This window comes from Primulina eburnea, chromosome 17 (assembly GCF_022965805.1).
Source record: "Primulina eburnea isolate SZY01 chromosome 17, ASM2296580v1, whole genome shotgun sequence".
NCBI classification, from domain to species: domain Eukaryota; kingdom Viridiplantae; phylum Streptophyta; class Magnoliopsida; order Lamiales; family Gesneriaceae; genus Primulina; species Primulina eburnea.
Window position 1 is genome coordinate 4,473,384 of NC_133117.1, and position 18,812 is coordinate 4,492,195.

The 18,812-nt window shown below is 31.9% G+C and overlaps 1 protein-coding gene across 2 annotated transcripts; it reads left to right on the plus strand.

Moving 5' to 3' along the window:
* Window positions 1-8,816: 8,816 nt before the first annotated feature.
* LOC140818069 (beta-galactosidase-like) lies at window positions 8,817-14,359 on the plus strand. Of its 2 annotated transcripts, XM_073177896.1 has the most exons (18): window positions 8,825-9,320; window positions 9,521-9,616; window positions 9,734-9,846; window positions 10,512-10,578; window positions 10,663-10,755; window positions 10,858-11,001; window positions 11,271-11,359; window positions 11,429-11,534; window positions 11,636-11,723; window positions 11,834-11,952; window positions 12,067-12,231; window positions 12,496-12,671; window positions 12,794-12,903; window positions 12,970-13,079; window positions 13,170-13,280; window positions 13,423-13,533; window positions 13,617-13,822; window positions 13,906-14,359. In XM_073177896.1, the coding sequence occupies exons 1-18, from the start codon at window positions 9,135-9,137 to the stop codon at window positions 14,012-14,014; spliced, it is 2,199 nt and encodes a 732-aa protein (XP_073033997.1). In that variant the 5' UTR covers window positions 8,825-9,134; the 3' UTR covers window positions 14,015-14,359. The 2 variants fall into 2 exon arrangements, with proteins under 2 accessions (XP_073033996.1, XP_073033997.1); XM_073177895.1 differs by having other exon boundaries at window positions 8,817-9,320; window positions 12,794-13,079.
* Window positions 14,360-18,812: the final 4,453 nt, after the last annotated feature.

Genomic DNA, 18,812 nt, shown 5'->3' on the forward strand with positions numbered 1-18,812 from the left:
ATATAGATTTTGGGCATCTTTGTATACATGACATCAGATATTATTAATATATTGATTTTATATGATCAACATTTCTTTGAAATCGGATATATATATATATATATATTGAATTTATATATATATATATATATATATATATATATAAATTCAATTTATTACACTAAAATCAAATGTTGGCCAATTCAAAAATAAAAAATTTATACACCATTTTAGCTTGTTCCATACACAAATCATTTCTTCTTTAATACAATGGAAATTGCTATTAGTATTTGGAATGGAAATTGCTGATTTCTGAATGATACTGCGCTGCGTTGTATTCAGGTCACCTTAGTATTGCCAAAGCGCATTGGTGGCCCGTGACAGGTAAATCACCTCCGACCCCGTAAATTTTTTTTTTATGTCGAGGGAGAGATTAAAAAAAAGTTGAATTTCTCATTATTACCGACAATAATTTTTGGTATATTGACTATAAACGAATAGGCAAAAACTTGTATGAGACGGTCTCATGGATCTTATTTTGTAAGACGGATCTCTTATTTGGTTCATCCATGAAAAATTACTATTTTTTATGCTAAGAGTATTATTTTTTATCGTGGATATCGGTAGTGTTGACCCGTCTCACAGATAAATATTCGTGAAACCGTCTCACAAGAGACCTGCTCAAACAGATATCATGTGTTTCATTTTTATAAGTTGATAGTCGGTTTAATTCTTTGGATTGGAATTGTTGAGAAGAAATAAATGTCATATCGTAGAGATTGATAATAATGTAACTTTCGGAGACGTGAGGCATAAAAAATTGTTTTAGTCATAGAATTTGTTTTGTTCTATTTATTTTTTGCATAATTGAATTTGTTAGCTGAGAAGAAATTCATGAAAAGATAAAAAAAACTTTTAACAGTCTTCGTCTTGTCAATTACATCAATCTTATATTTAATTTTTCCCCTTTGTCCTCAAACGCAGAAAACCAAAATTCCTTCAATTCCTTTTTGTAACGATTCTCTACACAAAAATAAAGTAAATGAGTAGTAATAATCAATATATATATTATATGGTCCACCACCTTTTATATATATACACACACACATACATACAGAGTCATACCTATGTTCAATGTACCTGAAGCGAAAATTTAAAAATGAATTCTCTTGTTGCTATAAATAATGCTAAAATTCAGCTAGCAAATGATAAATACACAAGAAACAACAGGTTACATAAAAAAAGTCAATAAATATTTAAATTAATTACATAAATAATAACTGTCTAGCTATTTTAGATGAAAAATATATATCAAATTTGTATAATCTATTTTTGGATTATTTCTTTGTCAATTAACAATATAGCTAGCTCATTTAGTCTATTTTGTGAAATTATTGATCGGAGATAAGTGTTTATTAAATTCAACTTCAATAAACTTTTTTCTACTTATGCAACTGTTACTAGGATAATTAACAAAATCTTATAGGTAAAATAAGTATTTTAGAATAAACCATTCAGTTTTGCCAAACACTGTGACATCTTAAAAAATTGTTGAAGTTCTATACAATACTTCATCAAGCTAGTTAAAGATTAACTTGTTAACTTCTCCAAACTTAACAAATGTCCCAGAATTGATTTATTTACAATATTTTGCAAAATTAAATATGACACGAGATTTAGTAAAATGTTTTCTTTGACAATCATAAAATATGAAAATTCAAGCATATTATACAGAATTAAATATTTATATATCAGAGTTAGACGGGTGAAAGATGATAGTTTTGGAATTTTAAAAAAAAAAAAAAAATTTCACCATAAATAGTTATTATTTATTAACGACAAAAATATCTTTGTTGCCTCTTTTTCATGGAGAGATCTCTAAAAACTTCCCGAACCAGTGTCTTTCGGAGATTGGAACAAAACGTACCATCGAATGACTAAATATCCATATTACACGAGTTGTCGTCAACAATTTTAATAATGGTGTCTCGATTATTCGAGAATGGTAAAATATCTAGATAACGCTACGGAAAATCGGCTACGGAAAATCGATGTCTTTTTTTTTCTGTTGATATATATCGGGTGAAATGAATGTTCATGGTGAGTAAAGAAATCGAAATATGATAGAGTGAGTCTAATGTGAGACCGTCTCACGGATCTTAATCTGTGAGACGGGTCAACTCTATCCATATTCACAATAAAAAATAATACTCTTAGCATAAAAAATAATAATTTTTCATTGATGACTCAAATAAGAGATTTGTCTCACAAATACGACCCGTGAGACCGTCTCATATAAGTTTTTGCCAATATGATATTTGAGTTTTGTATATTTTTAAAATATTTAAGTTATATCGTTGTAATCAATTATATTTTTCAATAAATCGACAAAGAGTTCAGTGGTTCAGCATAGTATTTGTTCCCCTGATTTTGGACCGAAGATATAAATTTGAAAGTAGGAACAAAAAGGCAAGAGGCGTCGGTAATTGTCCATTTATGGAATTCTCGAGATTATCATTTCAATGCATTGAGAATTGAGCCCAATGGGTTTTGGAAAACAATTTTAAAAACTGGCCCGAATATCACATTTTTATTGATCCAGCCCAACAAAGAGCCTGGGCCGGTTTGCATTATGTAACAACACATTTAGGTGTACCTGCTTATTATCCTTGACGACGAGAACAAGTCTCTTGTGAGATTGTCTTACACGTTTATATTTATGAGATCGATCGACCGGAATCATATCTACCAGTGAAAAGTAATATTTTTGACATAAAAAAAATGATAATTTTCATTTTGTTAGATCGGATTTGAAATATGTCACACAAAATTGACTCGTGAAACAATCCCACGATAGTTTTTGTTTGACAATGATGAGGGGTAAAGTGGTGACCAACTACAACCAAAATTAGTTGAAAAACCATACTTCCCAATTAATATGTTTTTACTCTTTACATAATTGAAAGAAAAATTTGTATCCAATAATTGCAAAGGTTATTAAACAATTAGCAAATTCACCTTAAAATAACAAATAAATTACTTTTCATTTATTTCTATAAATTTTCAATTGTCTAGTCAATATTAAACAATAAAAGTTTGAAAAACTCGCACAAGTTTTCACTTGTTCCTAATACAAAAATTCATTAACGGTCTCACGGGTCAATTTTCTGAGACAGATATTCTATTCGATTCATCTATTAAAAAATATTATTTTCATATCAAAAATATTATTTTTCTATTTTAAATATAAATAATTTGACCTTAGCCAAAATGTTTGAAAATGGACGTCACATGTGGTCCAAAAACATATAAAAATACATAATTTTTGCGAACATTTTTATTTTTTTATAAAAATAATAATAATCAAAAGGGGCAGCATTATTATTATGATATCCCTAGTATTTCTCTATTCAAGATATACTTGTTTAATAATTGAACCAATATAAATCTCAAGCAAACCAATTGACTTGCAAGTATAATCCTAATTAGATTGTAATTAGGTGCATGCATCTTCATTATTTCCTACAACTAACATTATCTAATAGGACTTGTCTTATTTTGTTTGTAAATTTCGAATCGAATTCGAAACTGATATCAAAATTAAAGTATGTATAAAGAGTTTATATTTAAAAAAAATTTTACAAAAATATAATTTTTAATGATGTTTTTTAATAGAGAAAATAGTTTATGCAGTCTTTGTTCGAATTTATAGATTTGGATTTCATCGAATCAAATCATATATGTTGAGATGCAGTAATTGTCTCTAATATGATTGAATTGTTGCACTTGGGTTGTTGAACTGTTTGAATGATCACATAAACTCTTATGAGACGGTTTTACAAGTCAATTTTGTGATATGGATCTTCAAACCGACCTATCTCGTGAAAAATATTATTTTATGTTAAAAATGTTATTTTTCATCGCAAATATGAATCGAGTCAATCTATATATATATATCAGTGAGTTCATCTCACAAAAGACATATTTTTGAATTATTGAAGTTGTACTGTTATTTAATTAATTTTTTATAACGCGATCCTACATTCGTTATTTTATCAAAAATTATATATAATGTAAATTATATAACTCAAAGGTTTAAAATCGAAAAACAGTTCAAACAATAGATTTCAACAAAAACAATTATGGCTCATGGAAAATCTCTATGTGATAAATAAACCAATGACTCTCCTGGAATTTGGAAATCAAACAAATGAATTGGCTTTGATACCAATTATATCATCCGAGTACTTATTGCTTTATATAAAATATATTTAAATTGTATTATGACAAAAACTTGTGTGAGACGGTCTCATGGGTCGTATTTTGTGAGACATATCTTTTATTTGGGTCATCCATGAAAAATTATCACTTTTTATGCTAAGAGTATTACTTTTTATTGTTAATATCCATATGGTTGACCCGTCACACAGATAAAGATTCGTGAGACCGTCTTACAAGACACATACTCTTGTACTATTATTACTATTTATGAATTTTGATAAAACGAAAAATATTCGATTAAATACACTATTATCAACATTATTACACGTATCGGTATTATATGATATGATTATGAGATATTTTCTTTTAAATATGTCATAATGATGTTGCATGAGAGCATTAAATAGCCGTAAACAAGATGTGTTGAAAGTTGAAACTAAACAGATTAGGTACGACTTTTTATCACTATTTACTTTTGTTTGAAAACAAAGTAATTTGCATTATATATCCATTAATGGAGCAATAATTTCGTGTTGGGAAGGAACTATAATTAAAATAAGTAAAAACTTGTGTAAAACGGTCTCACGGATCGTATTTTGTGAGACATATATCGTATTTGAGTCATCCATGAAAAATATTATTTTTTATGCTAAGAGTATTATTTTTTATTGTAAATATTGGTAGAATTGATCGTCTATCAGATAAAGATTCGTAAGATCGTCTAACAAGAAACCTACTCTTAAAAATAATATAAAAAATAAAATTTATTTCGAAACATTCATATAATTTATAAAAACATATTAATTTATATATATAATATAGGATAGAATTGACGACCAAAATATAAAATTACTAACAATTTGTATAGGCAAAAACTTGTATGAGACGGTCTTACGGGTCGTATTTGTGAGACGGATCTCTTATTTGGGTCACTCATGAAATAGTATCACTTTTTATGCTAAGAGTATTACTTTTTATTTTGAATTATAGATAGGGTTAACCCGTCTCACAGATTATGATCCGTGAGACGGTCTTACATAAGACCCACTCATTTGTATAATATCAACTATCCATCACATATGACAATATTTTTGTCAAATTAATTATTAATTTAGAAAGCAAGAGACAATGAAAAATATTAATTTAAATATTGGTGATAGGAACACACACATGCTCTCCAATTCGAATGTATATTGGTTAAATTTTCGAGCTTTAACACAATAACTCATAAATTATGTTAACCCGATAAATTATTTTAAGCAAACTCTATGCGACAAACTCGAAAACATTATGACTCATAAACGAGAATATTAAAATTTTAATTTGCAATAAATTTAAAATTGTGGTTTAAAAATGATGGCATGGTCCATGGAAAGACATTCGCATGCATAAACAATTAAAGCAAATCAATTATTGAATTATGTGTTTGCTTCTGTTTGAAAGAATGCCTTGGAGGAGTAAAATTAGATAGCTGAAAATGACAATTTGAAATGCCCACTCACCCAAATTGTAATTAATAATTGATAATTAGCTCAAATATAGAAACTAATTAATTAATTTGTTTATTAGCTCGATTCCTCCTGCCAAATAAATATTCATCCGTTCATAAAAATATTTTAATCCTAAAAGTGTAATTTTTTATTAAAATTTAAATATAATCTGAATAATAAAATTTAGTGCAGAAAAAAATTCTAATAAGATGGCACGACGACAAATTTTGTATTAAAAATAATGGTTATTAATAATGAACTTTAATGTTTGGGATATATATATATATATATATATATATATATATGAACATCTTGGAAAATTCATTAAATCGAGAAAATTCATTATCGAAATTCTCGAGAGCTGATGATTTAATTAAAAATATGATTCTTGAAAAGAAAAAATTCAAGAAATTGTAGGAACGAGCGTTTTGCACTTTGCCGAAATTTATAGTTGATGGTAACAATGCAACTCCAATATTTTAAACTGTACAATATTTCAAACGTCTTGTGTCGATAACTCTCCTATCATAGTCAGTGATGAGATCGCCAACAGAAATTAATCTTTTAAACAAGAATTTTAATTATTAATTCTAATATCCCAAAAAATCGAGTTCACATTTGGAGAATTTATTTGTGTTTTTTCAAAATTTAAAATATATTGGAACGATAAATTTGTATATTTATGAATTAAAAATAAATTTATTTATATTGTATTGTGTAAATATATTAAATATGTCTTGAATTCTTTTGAGTTTAGACACAAACATAGAACGAATAATTAGGTAAACCATAATATCAGCAATTAAATTTCATATCCACAGCTAATTAAAGCATTATGATCACTTTTTCCAAAGTATCATATTTATTATTAGTTTGTTTGTCAATTTTAAATCAAATTTTCTTTAGTTACACCATCCCCACTCTATGAATTAATAATTATCCAGGTAAACAACAGAATTAATATTTTGTATTTAAAATACTCATTAAATAAGGATAAGATAATATTTTTTTTAAAAAAATATTATCATTTTGACTCTATATTTGTTGGGTGCAATAATTGTCCTTGTTTGGCAGAGCGATCGAACCATGGTACTTGTGCTGCTGTGCGGTTTAAAAAAAAAAGATTTGAGTTGCACCATTACCACTAGCTATAGATTTTGGTAAAGCGGTAAGCACTCGGTCCTACAATTGGTATCAGAGCAAAGGTCATGGGTTCGTTCCCATTGATTGCAAGGAGTGCAATTATTGGGAGGGAGATTGTTGGGTGCAATAATTGTCCTTGCTTGGCAGAGCGATCGAACCATGATGCTTGTGCTGCTGTGCGGTTTAAAAAAAAGATTTGAGTTGCACCATTACCACTAGCTATAGCTTTTGGTAAAACGGTAAGCACTCGGTCCTACAATATTTTTGTGGTGTGTTAAGTTTAAATTGATTAAAAATCAAATCGAGTTGGATTTTATAGTCACAAATATGAAATACTATACAATTTCTTTAAAAACTGGTTTTCTGGTTGATGAGAGGATAATCGTTGAATTATAATAGTTCGATTATTAAAATATTGAACATCAAGAAATTAAATCAAATTTGTTTTTCGATTCATTGTATTGGTTGACCATTTGCCACTTACCTCTAATTAGAAATTGGGGGACTTTTGTTTTTTTGTCTAAATTTCTGTGTTTATGTCAATGGGGGTTATTTATTATATTACAATTTTAAATTTAGAAAATCCAATCCAAACAACAAAAGTGTATGACCGAACGTTGTTAGGCATGCGTTGTAATAATCCAATGATTCTTAAGTTAAGCAAGATGGCAAGAAAGATTCGAATTCTCAATAAAAGAAAAATAAATGTAATATAACATACTAAATGCCTTTCTTTTAGTTATTTATGTAGAAATATTTTTTTATTTCAAAAAATTGAAAAAAGGGGAACTAAAAATAGTTCAAGTTAGAGAAATGAAATGTGTATGCTAAAAAGGAATGAAGAAAAATAATATTTCATTGTTGTAATATATCAAATGGATTGTAATATATCAAATGGATATGAAGAAGTAGTATTTTATTTGAATACCAAAATAAAAGTAGTAAATGATGAAGTTTAAAAGTAAAACTATAGAATTTATACATATTATATTAAGAAAAAAATAGTTAAATTGGAGAGTAAAATAACTCAAATAATAAAATTATGTAAGATTTAAAAGTTGGAGTATCAAATGTTTGGCGTTTTACTAAAATTATAACAAATGATAGTCAGGTATCTCAAATCTTATAAATAGTACTACAGCTTGTGTCACATCTCGAGCTCGGGTCGGCGGTTGCGTGTCTGCACAATACGCCCTTATAACAACTAGTTCGTATTCGACATCGCTTTACGAAAATGATTAACCCAAGTTGCTATAGAAGTCCATTATAAGCCATTATAAACTCATGAACAATGGTAAGCCATTAGAAGTCCATTTTAAGCCATTAAGATATGGGACAAGGGTATCACAATCACCCCTTCTTCATAACGCGACGTCCTCGTCACGCCCTGACTTCTCGATCCACCAGTGCTGAGAATTTAGAGGTGGCTCCTACAGGTTCAAGAGGTGGCTCCTGTCATATAGAACTTTGACCCACAAGTTCAAGAGGTGGCTCACATACACGAAACACTTTGCCCCGTATAACACTTATTTCTCGGTGTTCTATGCCCGTGACCGGCTCTGATACCATTCTGTCACGCCCCGAGCCCGGGCCTGCGACTGCGTGACTGCAGAATGGGCCCTTATAAGAACTATAAGTATTCATATTCGCTTTACGAAAATGATTAACTCAAGTTGCTCTAGAAGTCCATCGTAAGCTATTATAAATTTATTTTAAATATAGCTTGAGTGTTATGTATTATAGTTCTCTTAGTAGAATTTCTATCGCCCATGAAAATGGAATATTTCTAATAACAATGGTGAGATTAAACACATTCTGCTTTACAAATGATATAGAATTCAACTCAAATTTTATAAAAGATTCACTCTTCTTTCATTATGCCACCGAAACTTTTATGTCACGAAGAAGAAAGTGAAAATATACCTATTACTCTATGGATGAGACTAAATTCCTTGTCAGAAACGCTCAGCAGACCCTCCTTCCCAGAAACAGTTGATTTTTTTTAATGCTTTATATGATTATAAAAGCAGTTGTATGTTTCCCATTTTCTCATGCAAATAACTCTTCTTTTTAGATTTCGAAAAAAAAAAAAAAACTCTTCTTTTTAAAATTATTGTTGTTGTCACAACTGCATCATTACTCTCGAAAGAAGCAAAAAAGCAGAGGTGGACGATACGCAAGTTTTCGTTTTAATATTTTCCTTCGTTTCTTCTGTTTGAAGAGGGAAAATTTTGAACCAAAAAGGTGATTTAAAAAAACACGAAATAGAAGGCCATTTTTTTTACTATGCTTTGTGATTGAATGAGAGAAATGGGTTCTATGTGGATAATGTCGAGAGTCAAGATTTATGTGTATATTTTCTTGCTTTCTTTGGCTTGTTCTTCAGTAACAGCCACTGTTTCTTATGATGATAAATCCTTTATTATTAATGGGAAGAGAAGAATTCTCGTTTCTGGTTCTATTCATTACCCAAGAAGCACTGCGGAGGTACCATTTCTAATATATGTGTGTGTGTGTAATTATATATATGAGTTTCTTGATTTGGGTGGATTCCAATTTCCAAGTGACCCGCATTGCCCAACTCAACCGAAAAATTCGAAAAAAATTGCAAAACTTATTGAATAACATCTAAAATTGTAGCTTTAATGTCTTTAGCTGTTGATTTTGAGCTGGTTTGTTTTGTACAGATGTGGCCTGATCTTATTCAGAAGGCCAAAGATGGAGGTTTAGATGTTATACAGACTTACGTGTTTTGGAATGGGCATGAGCCATCTCCTGGAAATGTAAGGCCAAAAATGCTTTTGATTTTTGTGTATTTCTTCTATTTTTTAAGCATATTTACATGAAGAAATGAGTGTTTCCTTGGAGTAAATCAATCTGTTGTTTTGTGTTTTGTCCAGTATAATTTCGAGGGGAGGTTTGATCTTGTCAAGTTCATCAAACTGGTGCAGCAGGCCGGCCTATACGTTCACCTTCGCATTGGACCTTATGTTTGTGCAGAATGGAATTTTGGGTATCATGAGAATTTTAGTATTAAATTATGTTTGGATTTTTTTTGGAAAATAATGATTCCATGTTGGGATTATTTAGATAAAAATATGATTCTTGATCACTTCCTAGTAAAGGGTTTGCCTCATAGCCCGTAGGTCGGGCCCGTCCACGACGGGCTTTGATGTTCTTTCACCAAAATGATATAGACATCCGGTTTCGGTTTCGGTTTCGTTTTCGGTTTGATCATGTTACATATACGTAGTTAAGATTTTAGCTATCGACAAATAATAGTGTATGTATGATATCATCAAACTAGTAAACTAATTAAGATGAAATATTTTAAAATATATATATATTACAAAATATTCCTACAGATCCTTTCATTTTCTTGGTAAAATATAAAAATAGGATTTAGTTAATTTGTACAGATAAAAAAAAATTATCAGCAAGTTTTTGTTATATGAGTTTAGTTGTCGATGCATACTGGAGCTTAAGCTTTATAGATGAAAGTGCGACGCTTGGTCTCGATTTTCAGGAGATGGTTCCAGTTTCGGTTCACGGTTTGAACTGAACATGGTTCTAGGATATTACAATGCAAATGGATATTGAATTTGTTGAACTTGTATAAGATGGGGGAGTTATTTTTTTATTTTATATGCTCTATTTACATCCCCTGTTTTGATGCAGGGGATTTCCTGTTTGGCTAAAATATGTGCCAGGAATCCGTTTCAGAACGGATAATCAGCCTTTCAAGGTTTAATAATTTAGATGAAGATAATTTTTATCATTCGTTTAAATAACCAGTTATTGTTTTACTAATTGGTTGAATATGATAAAGGTGGCAATGCAAGGATTTGTTACAAAAATTGTCAGCTTAATGAAGTCGGAAAGTTTGTTTGAGCCTCAGGGAGGACCAATAATTATGTCGCAGGTAGAAACAATCATGCTCTTAGCTTGTCGATGCTTTCGATTTTTGTCGTGGTGTTTTAATTTCTTTTCATTAATTTTTTTTTTTAATATTGAAATGTTATAGATTGAAAACGAGTATGGACCAGTGGAGTGGGAGATTGGTGCTCCTGGTAAAGCTTATACAGCATGGGCTGCAAAAATGGCCGTGGGACTCAATACAGGTGTTCCATGGATAATGTGCAAACAAGAAACCGCCCCCGATCCCATTGTAAGAGAGCCTTTCACGTCTTTTCTCCATTTTTGATGGACATTTGTTCTACTGTTATGAGTTGATGTTGGTTCTTGATAATAACATCCATGATCATGACACAATTCGGTTATGTGGGACCCGCGTGTCTTTATGTTTATTGGCTTTGAACCTTTCATATGCTCAGACATGCCTAAAAATATCAGTCAATTTCTTGAAGTTTTGATAGGAATAGATAGTTGGGCTGTTATACTTCGTGTTAAGAAAAATGATAATTTGTTGTATTGCAGATAGATACATGCAATGGTTTCTATTGCGAAGGCTTCCGTCCTAACAGGCCTTACAAACCAAAAATGTGGACTGAAGTCTGGACAGGCTGGTGAGAAACTCTGATCCTAAATTTTCTTATTTTGATGAAATATATATTTTTCAATGTATTTTTCTGTAGGTATGCACAATATGGTGGCGCGGTTCCTCACAGACCAGTTGAGGACTTGGCTTTTTCGATAGCCAGGTTTGTCCAAAACAATGGTTCATACTTCAATTATTACATGGTGAGTTTAACCTCCAGTCCTTTGCGAAGACAAGCTTTTTGAGTCTTGAATGTGTAAGAATTATGTTTCTTACATATTTATATCTTATCTCTATGATTTAGTATCATGGAGGGACGAACTTTGGTCGAACTGCAGCTGGCCTTTTTGTTACCACCAGCTATGATTATGATGCTCCAATCGATGAATATGGTAACCCAAAAAATGCCTAATCTTATGCTAATATATCACATTTTATTGTCACTCTTAAATATCATAGGTTACAGATACTATATAATTTGAAATTATCCCGTATGTATTAGGACTTGTCAACGAGCCAAAATATGGGCACTTGAGGGATTTACATAAAGCAATTAAGCAATGTGAGCCGGCTTTAGTTTCATCATATCCAACTGTGTCATGGCCTGGTAAAAATCAAGAGGTAAAATTGAACACTATTTTAGATTCAGCTGCGCATATATAGTGGAGGCTGAAACTAAACTATATTCGGCAAATTATATCCGTATACTAATGTTGCTCCTTGGTACATTTTTAGGTTCATGTCTTTAGAACAAAATCCGGGGATTGTTCTGCGTTTCTTTCCAACTACGACCCTACATATTCTGCAAAACTAACTTTTGGAAATACCCAATATGATTTGCCACCTTGGTCTATCAGCATTCTTCCGGACTGCAAAACTGCTGTTTACAACACTGCAAGAGTAATGAGATTTTCCTTCGCCCTTGTGTTTTGTTGTGCTTTTGCCTCGTTTCTAATTCAATCGACTAGAAATCGACATTATTTCTCTTAGACAGTGTTGTACAATGAATGGAATGTAACATTTAAATAGCTGTACAATTTAAAGATTTAAGTAACACGGTTATCATTAGCTATACTTTTTTTGTGTGACAACAATTGATTGGTTTTGTAGTTCCAAAACTCAGTCGTTTCTTCGAAAGAAAATGATTGTATTGTGTGGTTGCAGATAAGCTCCAAAGGTTCAGATGCAAAGATGATACCTGTGAATGGTGGACTATCTTGGCAGTCTTACAATGAAGAGACGCCTTCTGCTGATAACAGTGACACTCTCGCTATGGAAGGTTTGTGGGAGCAAGTAAATGTCACTAGAGATTCATCTGATTATCTGTGGTACCTGGCTCAGTAAGTATATCTACAATATACATAACTAGCATCTTTGGTTCGAAGTTTTTATGGAAATAGTACCATTTATAACTATTTTTCCTTTTCTTACGTTTTTGTGCAAAACTTGGTGATAAATACAGAGTTAACATAGCTTCTGATGAAGCCTTCTTAAAGAATGGACGGTTGCCTCTTCTCACGGTCATGTCAGCAGGCCACGCCTTGCACGTTTTTATCAACGGCCAATTATCAGGTACTATATGCATTTTCTTACTTGTGCGTCCAACAAATTTGTGTAAAATTTCTTGTTCGGTGATAGGAACTGTGTACGGGAGCCTGGATCAACCTAAACTAACGTTCAGCAGGAATGTGAATTTAAAAGTTGGGATCAACAAAATCTCTTTACTTAGTGTCGCGGTTGGTCTGCCGGTTAGTTTTCCTATTCCATTCTTATTTTGCATAAATGATACTCGAATCCATGATTAAAATTTCACATCAGTTATTTTTTAATCGTCTCAGAATGTTGGTGTTCATTACGAAACGTGGAATACTGGAGTTCTTGGTCCGGTCATTCTAAACGGTTTAAACGAAGGGACAAGAGATTTAACAAAGCAGAGATGGTCGTACAAGGTTCGTTCTGTTCTTGCTACTTCTCCATTTTTAAGTTCATTTCTTTTTCTTTTCACTCAATATCATGGAAAACAGAAGCTTTAAGTAGTAAATATTCTAGGCATGATTCTTGGAGTAATGTTTGTTGATTCTACTTAAATAGGTCGGTCTAAAAGGCGAGTCACTCAGCCTCGATACCATTAGTGGAAGTTCTTCTGTCGAATGGAACGAGGAATCCCTCTTGGTTCAAAAGCAACCTCTGACATGGTACAAGGTAAGCAAACATTTGATCACTCCAAGAAGCGATAAAACATAATTTCTTTACATGTACTGATGTTTTTGGTTTGTTCTTTCTAGACCACGTTTAACGCACCAGAAGGGAACGACCCTTTGGCTTTAGACATGTTAGGAATGGGAAAAGGCGAGATATGGGTAAACGGTGTAAGCCTAGGAAGGCACTGGCCTGGATACATTGCAAAAGGCAACTGTGGTGGCTGTAATTATGCAGGCACATTCACAGAGAAGAAATGCCAAAGTGGTTGTGGACAGCCGTCTCAAAGATGGTGAGACATTATACTGATTTTGATCGGAAAACGCTATAGAAATCAACATGCTGCATATATTTCTGATTAAGTTTAAATAACAGGTATCATATACCACGTTCTTGGCTGAAGTCGAGCGGGAATCTGTTGGTAGTTTTCGAAGAATGGGGAGGCGACACCAGTAAAGTTTCTCTAGTTAGAAGAACGGTGTAAAAAAAGTATGCAGAAAACATCAGTTGGTGTATTTTCTCAATACCTACTGGATAAATGATTAATAGTTGAATACAGAATTTTACGTGTTACTTCGAGCTAGATCAAGTTTTACGAGCCGGTTTGATGGACATGGAGGATGAAATTTGTGCAGTTAAGGAGCCATTCTCCGGAGAGCAGTACAGATAATGGAAATTCAAGAAAGTGTATTTGTATATGAGAACTACGGCTTGCTGCATCTTATCTGAAATTTGTATGACACTTATGTTTGAATATAATGAATGGCAAAAACTTGTATGAGACGGTCTCACGGGTATTATTTGTGAGACGGATCTCTTATTTGGGTCACCCATGAAAAAGTATCACTTTTTATGCTAAGAGTATTACTTTTTATTGTGAATATGGGTAGGGTTGACCCGTCTCACAGATTATAATCCGTGAGACGGTCTCACATGAGACTCACTCATAATGAATATCCAAAGTATACATTGTTGAGTCGATCTTTTCGAGATGGCTGCTCTAATTTTTATGTTAATAATAGAACTATGATAATTAAAATAATAATATATATATATATATATATAGATATATAATTTCTGATAATTATTTATAATTTTTTAAAAAAAACCATTTTTCACCCCTATAATTGATTTTCTAGCTCTGACACTTATTATTTTACAAGAGAAATATAATAAAATAGGGGCAAAAAATAATTATTATAAATATAAAATAATACAGAAAAGAAAACGGATAGATTATCCCCATCCAATCGTTTTTGTTCGGCTCGATTTCCACAGATATTATCAGACGCTATCATAGTCTATATCATGTAATGCAATATATATAGTTTTCAATATTATGTAAGGTATTTAGTTTATCCGTTTCATATATTTGGATTTATGACAGTTTTCACATATATTAAGAAAATGTATTGACACATCAATTTTTACAAATAAAGTTTTTATTTTACTCGTGTTTAGTGATTGTTTTAATATGATAAAAAAATTGTTGAAAATGTTTAATATATTTAAGGATTGAGATAATTTTAAGATCAAACGCTTATCATTAGGTCAAAAGCTCTGGTTGTTAGTCAAGACACAACTTTATATCATTATACCTGTTGCAGCTCAGAGTGTACGTATTTGGGTGCTAATGTGTCAAGCTATTAATTTTTTGCATTTTCCTATCTCCGTTCATGTCCCTAGCAGAGACAATATTACAAATTAATATCAAGTGTCACTATTTTATGGCTCACTTAGCCAACCAAATCAAGTGACTCAACATCAGCTAATTAACGCACGATAATTTCTCAAGAGTTCACTCATCTCAATACTACTCTCACACATGCACACTTAACCTAACATGTATATTTATAAAAAAAAAATAGAGAAAATTAATACTAAGTATGGAGATTGAATTATATATTTGAGACATGTGAAAAAGATAATGTCTAATTTATATTTGTGATAGATGGAGTATAAAATTACAACAACAAAAAAAGTATGATTCTCATTATTATAATTAAGTCGAATTTAACTCTGGACTCCAAAAAACTGTTGTTAGAATAAATGCTAACAACAGTAGCGTAGAAACGAACTTGTAGAGATAAAGCAATAACCGAAACAAGTGTGATGTTTACAGTATGACTATTGTGTAAAAGAAAGCAAAACCAAACCGAGGCCTGTAGTGTATACAATTTCCTTAAAACAGATTCGCCCTCTCCGGTATGTGCTTTGAGGTTTCAGCGGACGTCTGTTTCCCAGGATACAACAGAACAACTAGCAGTGACTTAGCACGAGACACTACTACGGCGAACTGAAAACGTATCTTTACTTTATCACCGAGATTTAACGGAGGCCAAATGAAAATATAATGATATAAAATGCAAGAGTGCTTGAAAGAGATAAAATTTTCATATGTTTGAAATGAGGAAATGAACACATTATTTATAAGACCTAAAATGCATACCAAGAGTCATGCAAGATTAATTAACTCAATTAATCTTCCATTAACTCAAGAATATGAAGAGCAAAAAATATTCAATTAACTCAATAATGTGTATAGCCAAAAGACACTCCCATATTCATGAGATAATTTTTATTCAACCTCTAAATTTGATTAAAATTTTCAACAATCCCCCACATGAATGAAAATTGATACAGATCTTGGTGACAAATTTCTATATTTGAATCCTGCATAGGATAGGTAGGTGTTATTCTTTGAACCTTCCCTCATGATATATATTTGCTTCACTAGCTGACCAGTAGACATGATGTCCTTGAACTGTTCTGCCGTTTATGTAAATTAAGATATACTTCACACAAGACTCCCTGGTACTATTCAGTTCTCATGATTGTGTTCGTTTTGGCCATGAACATACGCCTGGTTCTGCGAGAGGGTCTAGAATTGAGCCTTACAATTCATTCGAAGCGGCCCCGTTTCTCTCTCACATATGTGATTCTATATTCTTCTCATCAAAATCATTAAAAGTCGTAGGCTTATCCTCAACATTCATTGTTTCATAAAGAATGGACTAGGGATAACCCCCACAGTGATATACCAAATTAATGCGATTAGGTTGTCCCATTAAACCCAGTTCTTAGGATCTCTAGTCAGCGTAGGTTGGGTTTTCCTTCGCACCAATTTATTCTATATGCTTGAGCCCCATTCCTCTTGATTATTTCGTAACTAACTCTCTGTTTAATCTTTTGGTTAGCGGATCCGCTATATTATCCTTTGACTTTACATAGTCAACAGAGATAACTTCAGTTGAGAGTAGTTGTCTAATTGTATTGTGTCTACGAAGTATATGCATAGACTTACCATTATATATTTTATTTTGCGTCCTTCCAATTGCAGATTGGCTATCACAATGTATGCATATAGTCGGCAATGGTTTTTCCCCTCCTGGAACATCTTCTAAGAAGTGACACATCCATTCAGCTCTTAAGCACACATGTCAAGAGCTATAAACTCAGATTCCATCGTGGATATGGCTATTACAATTTGTTTAGAAGATTTCCACACAATTGTTGCACATCCTAAAGTGAATACAAATCCACTTGTAGATTTTGAGTGTTTCATATCAGATATCCAATTTGCATCACTGTATTCTTCAATAAAAGCAGGATATCTAGTATAGTGCATCCCATGATCACGAGTGAACCTTAAGTATCTTAGTAATATGATAATTCCTTTCCAGTGTTTAACTCCTGGATTACTCGTGAATCTACTCAATTTTTTTACTGCATAAGCTATGTCTGGTCTTATACAACTCATTAAGTATATTAGACTTCCAATGTCTCAAGATTATTCTAATTGAGACATACTCTCACCTCGATTCTTTGATAGATGTTGACTGGTATCCATCGAGGTTCTAGCCAATGCAGAGTCATCCCTATTTAATTTCTCAAGTATTTTGTCAACATAATCTGACTGACTTAGAACTAGCCCTTTTGATGTTCTATTAATTTTAATTCCAAAGATTACATCGACTAAGCTCAAATCTTTCATGTCAAATCTTGAGTTCAATAACTTCTTGGTAGATTTGATCATCTTATCAATTACTATCAATGATAAGTATGTCATCTACGTAAAGATATAAATGACATTTCCATTTTCAGTGGTTTTTATGTATTCATATTTGTCACATTCACTGAATTTAAATCCACTTTCTATCATGGCTTTGTCAAATTTTTCTTGTCATTGCTTTGGTGCTTGTTTTAAGCCATATCGAGACTTCACCAGTTTACAAACCTTGTTTTCTTGCCCAGTCATAGAAAATCTTTCAGGTTGTTCCATGTAAATTTCCTCTTCTAAATCTCCATTTAGAAAAGTTACGTCCATTTGGTGTACTTCAAGATTTCGCAAGACGACAATCGCGAGTATCACACGAATGGAGGTTATTCTCGATATAGGAGAATATGTGTCAAAGTAATCAAACCCTTCACGTTGATGGTAACCTTTGATTATCAATCTGGCTTTATACTTATCTATGGTTACATCTAATTTCATTTTCCTTTTGAAATCCCATTTACAGCCTAGTGGTTTGCTTCCTGGAGGAAGATTTAATAATTCTCACATATGATTTTGTAAAATGGATTCCATTTCTGAATTGATAGCCTCTTTCCATAGAGATCCCTCAGATGAACTCATTGCTTCCTTGAAGTTTTGAGGTTCACTTTTCATCATGAAAGTGATGAAATCCAGACCAAATGATTCCTCAGTCCTAACTCTCTTGCTACGTCTAGGTTCAATATCTTGATCAAGCTCTTGTTATTTATCAATTTTCTAATATAATCTTTTAGATGAACTTGGTTTTTCCTTAGATTTGTATGTTAACATGTGTTCAAAGAACGAATCATTTCTTGATTCCATTATCATATTCTTGTGAATATAAGCTATTTGAGATTCATGTACAAGAAAATGATACGCGCTATTGTTTTGAGCATATCCAATGAAAATGCAATCAACAGTTTTTGGTCCTATCTTTAATTTCTTCGGAGTGGGTACTGCAACCTTCGCAAGACACCCCCACACTCGCAATTATCGGTAGGAAGGTCTTCTACCTTATATAACTCTTATGGAATTTTATCTTGCTTCTTTCGGGGAACCTTATTTAAAAGGTAGTTCGCTGTTAGAACAGCTTCCCCACACATGTTCTGTGATAAATCAGAACTTAATAACAGCGCATTCATCATTTCATTCAAGGTGCGATTCTTTCTCTCTGCAATACCATTTTGCAAAGGAGAATAAGGTGTAGTTCTTTCATGTTTGATACCGTGTTGAGCACAAAACTCAG

Coding starts and splice junctions, on each gene's coding strand:
- LOC140818069 (XM_073177895.1), top strand. CDS start 9,135: ATGAGAGAAATGGGTTCTATGTGGATAATGTCGAGAGTCAAGATTTAT. Junction 10,756..10,857: donor GACCAATAATTATGTCGCAG/GTAGAAACAATC, acceptor GAAATGTTATAG/ATTGAAAACGAGTATGGACC. Junction 11,724..11,833: donor TGCTCCAATCGATGAATATG/GTAACCCAAAAA, acceptor CGTATGTATTAG/GACTTGTCAACGAGCCAAAA.